This window comes from Protomyctophum bolini (assembly GCF_963924005.1).
Source record: "Protomyctophum bolini genome assembly, chromosome: 11".
In the NCBI taxonomy this organism is placed as follows: domain Eukaryota; kingdom Metazoa; phylum Chordata; class Actinopteri; order Myctophiformes; family Myctophidae; genus Protomyctophum; species Protomyctophum bolini.
This window is the reverse complement of record NC_137872.1, coordinates 13,291,374-13,294,438: the sequence shown is the minus strand read 5'-3', so window position 1 is coordinate 13,294,438 and position 3,065 is coordinate 13,291,374. Positions and strand designations below refer to the sequence as shown.

Sequence of the window (3,065 nt, the reverse complement as noted above, 5' to 3'; positions counted from 1 at the left end):
GTGTAAGTTGTTTAGCAGAGGTTTTTACAGGCCAGAGCAACACAGGTTACTTTAGTTCATACAGTTCAGACAAGTAGGCCTACATACCGTAGGTAGACTAATGGACACAAGCACCTTTTGCATAGCAGAGCTTATCAAGCTAGTTTTTGACATCATCTTGAAAATGTGTGTGTGTGTGTGTGTGTGTGTGTGTGTGTGTGTGTGTGTGTGTGCGTGTGCGTGCGCAAGCATTCACGTACAATATGTCCATGTGTTTGTGCATGTGTTTATACAGTACTTTGTGGGATTAACTGTAGCCTATACAATACGTCACAGTAAAAGGTATGCAGCATTTTTTTAAATGCTTATTAATACTGTGCAGCCCTGTTACTCTACTGTACCCGTTTACAAAAAAGCAGCTGAATATGCGAAGATCTATCTGAAAAATTGAAAAGTTCTTTTAACAGAGTTTTATTTCAAATGAATTCATTAATTTCAAACTCTAGTAGGCTGTTTCATAGTTACAGACATATCAATACTTCTCATTACAGCCATCTACAATCCAATCCCAAAAAATATAAAAATAAAAATAAGACACAAAAAACAACAACAACAAAAACAAAAGCCACATTGTTTTTGTTTTTAAATATATTCATTTAGGATAAACATAATATATTAGTATGCATTAGGAGACATCACACAACCTTTTTGCAATGGACAAAGCTAAACATTTACAAAGTATAAACACAAGCAGATAGTTATTTAGGACAGGAATACTTAAGGAATACTCCAGTCCTCCAAATGCGAGGACAACTGACCTAAATGTACACAGGATACAAATTTGTTGGCTGGGACACAGGTTGTAATATTAAAATACATTCGAAGAATGGGGTATCTGTGTGTGTGTGTGTGTGTGTGTGTGTGTGTGTGTGTGTGTGTGTGTGTGTGTGCGTGTCAGAGAGAGAGGTTTCAGGTAATTTGCATGGCATGTACAGTATGTACATAATGTTTATATACGTGTGTGTGTGTGTGTGTGTGTGTGTGTGTGTGTGTGTGTGTGTGTGTGCGTGCGTGTCTGCGTCGACTCCTAGATATAACTCTCTCTGTGGTCTTCTCTAAGGTAAACATGAGAAATCTGTCTCATATTCATTCATTTGTCATTCCATTTATTAAGCCTACATCATTTAAAACTCTGGTTAATAATACAGGGACACAGATCTAGTAAAAGTTTAACAAAATAAAAACAAAACAAAAAACTCAACACAATAGTAACACTATACAACTATATAACATGTAGACAAGGGGACATTCCTTTCGAGTACCAAGTAATGTCTTGAAAAGGGAATGCCATCCTCAAAATGAATTGGTTTGAGGTGAAAAGTATTTGCAGCAGCGATCAGATCGCGCTGGTAGATACAAATGTCTGTGATCATTATATCACTCCACAGGTTGTTTTGTATTCCTCCCCACAAAGTTATGTGCTGTATACAAACTTAATGTGTACATAATTCACAATCATAGTTAGCTTTTAGTCAGCTAAATAGTGAGCATGCATTATCATGTCAGCGGTATGGGCGTCGCATGGCGGGTCTTGACGGTCAACATTTATTTTTTCTGAGTAGAAAGACTCGGTTCACCAGCTTGTCTGTACTGTAGATGAAGTTGAGGTTTTCACTTGGGGGGACGTCCATTTTCTGAGAACAAATCGTAGAGGAACCACTGAAATCTCCTATTGTGACTCAGGTCACAAATGTAACCCGCAGGCATCAGTCAAAACAAATACAACAGGCATCAATATAGTCATACATGAATAGTGGGGGGTCGTCAGTATGGATTTTCTTGAGGCTTGTTCTGCACTTCCCTTGTGGGAATATGAACATATCTCGTTCGGAATACTCTTGACTTGTAGAAAATAAGTGCACGGTTGACATGTCTAATTGTCTATTCTACTTCTAGTCGATAATATGACATAATCTATTAAAAATTCCATCAACTGTATTTACTGTATGCATGTATGTACTGTATGTACGTACGCACAAATGGTTACTTTACATTGCAGAGGTCACAACCACAACATACTGCTTATCTATATGTAAGCATTCATCAAACACGTGCTTTAAATAACACATTCTGGTAATACACTATACAGGGTAAGGTGTATCATTATGGCACTTTGATGTCCATTCACATGACGTGAGCTGTATTATTGAGGTAAAAACACCCACATATGAGCAAGTAGCTCTCAGGTGAACGGCACCTGGTCCCCCCCACCCCCCCATTCCTCCTGTTTATGAGTGTGGGACCATAGTAAAACCTACTTTTAATGAGCAATTTAACACGTTAACACTTTAAACTGTTTACACAATTTAACACGAGGCATGGCCAGCTGCATGAGCTGCTAATCATTATCGTCACTGCGAGTGAAATCCCCCAAAGTTGATGCTGCATCTCTTCAGTTCACGACGACAACAACAACAACAACAACAACACAGAAGAGGAACAGCCCTCCGAAAAACACAGGAACGTGATACAGTAGATAAACGTGTTCTTTTGAAATGAATTCCTACGGTATTTTTAAAACTACTACAGTATGTCATGGGTAGGATAGTCAGGGTGTTACAAATTAGGTGCAAAGTCTGCAATTCCAAGACAAAAAAAGAACAAAAACAAAACCTCGACAGAAACAGACTGTAGAATGAGCTCCTTCACGATAGCGAGTTCCTAAACACACTAATCTCATTTATTTTATTTTTGCTTCCCACTCAAAGCAGCAGCACTCAGTCATTTCCCCCCTCTCCGATTATCTTCATCCCTTAGCCCTCTAGTTCGTTTCCTTTTCATCTTCTCTCTTCTCAGTTTTTGTCTTATTCGGGCTAAAGACAAGTGAATTATGCCTGCACACCGTGACCTCCCTCCCACCATCCCTCTGTCTGTCCATCTCTCTCTATTTGCCCATTTCCTTCCTTGCCGACCCCTCCTAGCACTTCCCTCGCTTGTCCCGCTGCTGGAACTTCCTGAGCCTGCGGCCCCAGAGGTCCTTCCAGGGGATGAGCAGGCTTCCCTTGTCCGCCACCACGCCACTCTGC

The 3,065-nt window shown here is 39.9% G+C and overlaps 1 protein-coding gene across 2 annotated transcripts in view; it reads right to left on the bottom strand.

Moving 5' to 3' along the window:
* Positions 1–434: 434 nt before the first annotated feature.
* ntn1b (netrin 1b) overlaps positions 435–3,065 on the bottom strand; it is a 58,805-nt gene continuing 56,174 nt past the window's right edge. For both annotated transcript variants that reach the window (XM_080776037.1, XM_080776038.1), the window contains exon 7: positions 435–3,065. This exon is cut by the window's right edge and continues 211 nt beyond it. In XM_080776037.1, coding sequence (XP_080632163.1) covers positions 2,957–3,065 — 109 coding nt within the window. In that variant the 3' untranslated portion in view covers positions 435–2,956.